At 35.3% G+C, this 1,703-nt stretch overlaps 1 protein-coding gene across 2 annotated transcripts in view; it reads right to left on the bottom strand.

The window, feature by feature from the left end:
- Positions 1-247: 247 nt before the first annotated feature.
- Positions 248-1,703, bottom strand: part of SCIN (scinderin) — an 82,464-nt gene continuing 81,008 nt past the window's right edge. For both annotated transcript variants that reach the window (XM_024132013.2, XM_028490065.1), the window contains one exon: positions 248-1,208. In XM_024132013.2, the coding sequence (XP_023987781.1) occupies positions 1,081-1,208 (128 nt within the window). In that variant the 3' untranslated portion in view covers positions 248-1,080. The remainder of the gene's footprint in view (positions 1,209-1,703) is intronic.

Here is a 1,703-nt window from a genome sequence, read left to right as displayed (position 1 = left end):
CTGTGTATTTTTTAACAGGACCCAGCTTTCATTTGCACTGTGGTATTTAAAGTTGAAAATTATATAACCATGGAAAAGTTTAATTTTGACTACGTAATGAGAATGAATTTTTAAAAATTAAATTCATATTTATTTACGCATAAAAGTATTTGAAACCTTAAGGTTAACTGTGTAATTAACTGACACATCACACTTGAATAAAATGTCACAACAACCTTTTCAAAAAGATGTATTTTAATGAGGAAAGACAGGATTAGTGAAATCTTTTTGTACATATCTTTTGAGATATTAAACATGTACTGTCAAATATATAGAAATATATAAAAGTGGATACGAATACAAATTATTTTGTCATGAAGGAGCAGTGCTTTCAAAGGCTTTTTAAAAGGCCAAAAAGGTAAAGTTTCTCCTAGAAAATGACACTTGGAACTTCCCCGGCGGTCCAGTGGTTAAGACTGCCTTCCAATGCAGGAGGCGTGGGTTCAATCCCTGACTGGGGAAATAAGATCCCACATGCCATGGGGTGTGGCCAAAAACTTAAAAAAGCAAAAGAAAATGACACTTAAGAGTTAATGGTATCAAAGTCACATTGGCTAAAGAAGGAAAACAACAAATTTTTAAAGCTATCTTAACGGAAACCTTACTGCAAGTATGCGATTCTTTTGAACACAACACACAAAGGAGAATAACCTCAAAGGCATTTATAACTTTCTTCTCTGGTATATTAAAGTACAAGTTTGGCTAATCACTCTTGAATTGTAAAATTTCCTGACAAACTCTCCCAGACTGCACATAGCTTTTCCCCTTTAAAAGGTCATATAAAAGATATAAGCCAGCATCCAGCAGAGCTAATACTGGTCCATAACAAAAGTTTACTTTAAGTTATTTAAAAATACTAACATAAGAAAATTCCAGTTTAAAAGAAATTTCAAACCAGTACCAAGCATGGAAAAACAGCCACATGGCTGAGGTTAATTTTCTAAAGTCAAACAAACAAACAAGCTCCCCCTTTCACCCCACCAAACAGCAATGGAACAGCTGCCCCATAATGTTTGTTTGCTTTTTCCTACAAAACTCAGTTTACCACCTTCTGGAATCCCAGCCCAGGAACCAGCCTGTGAATGTAGATGGCTCATGGCCCTGTTTTATGATGACAATTGGCATCCCCTTGTCTCTTCCAGAAGGGTCTGTCTCAAGGTATATTTTGGCTAAAGAGAGTTTAAAAGACAAATAAAGTGAATTAGTTTCAATTAAAGTAAAATAACTATAGAATGAAAAGCCTGCCAATAAAAGTAATAAATCAAATTTTCATTGCCCTAATGTAGCCAATGCTACTCCATATGAACAATTGCTTATTGTCTTCTCTTGTCTGTCATGGAATGTGCATGAGAGTCTCATTATTGCCTGAAAAAATCCCAAATTTTATGGTATTATTCTTACAGCATAATTATTCTTTACTTTGCCATAATACAAAAACAAACAAACAAAAACCGGGCCAGAAAGAACAACATTCCTCAAAAGGAATTTATAAAAATCTAAGTTGGAGGAGCTTCAAGATGGTGGAATCGTAAGACGTGGAGATCACCTTCCTCTCCACAAATACATCAGAAATACATCTACATGTGGAACAGCTCCTATAGAACACCTACTGAATGCTGGCAGAAGACCTCAGACGTCCCAAAAGGCAAGAAACTCCCCACGTA

The sequence above is a fragment of the Physeter macrocephalus genome, chromosome 5, assembly GCF_002837175.3.
Source record: "Physeter macrocephalus isolate SW-GA chromosome 5, ASM283717v5, whole genome shotgun sequence".
In the NCBI taxonomy this organism is placed as follows: Eukaryota; Metazoa; Chordata; class Mammalia; order Artiodactyla; family Physeteridae; genus Physeter; species Physeter macrocephalus.
The sequence above is the reverse complement of the archived record's forward strand: the minus strand, read 5'-3'. Positions and strand labels throughout refer to the sequence as shown.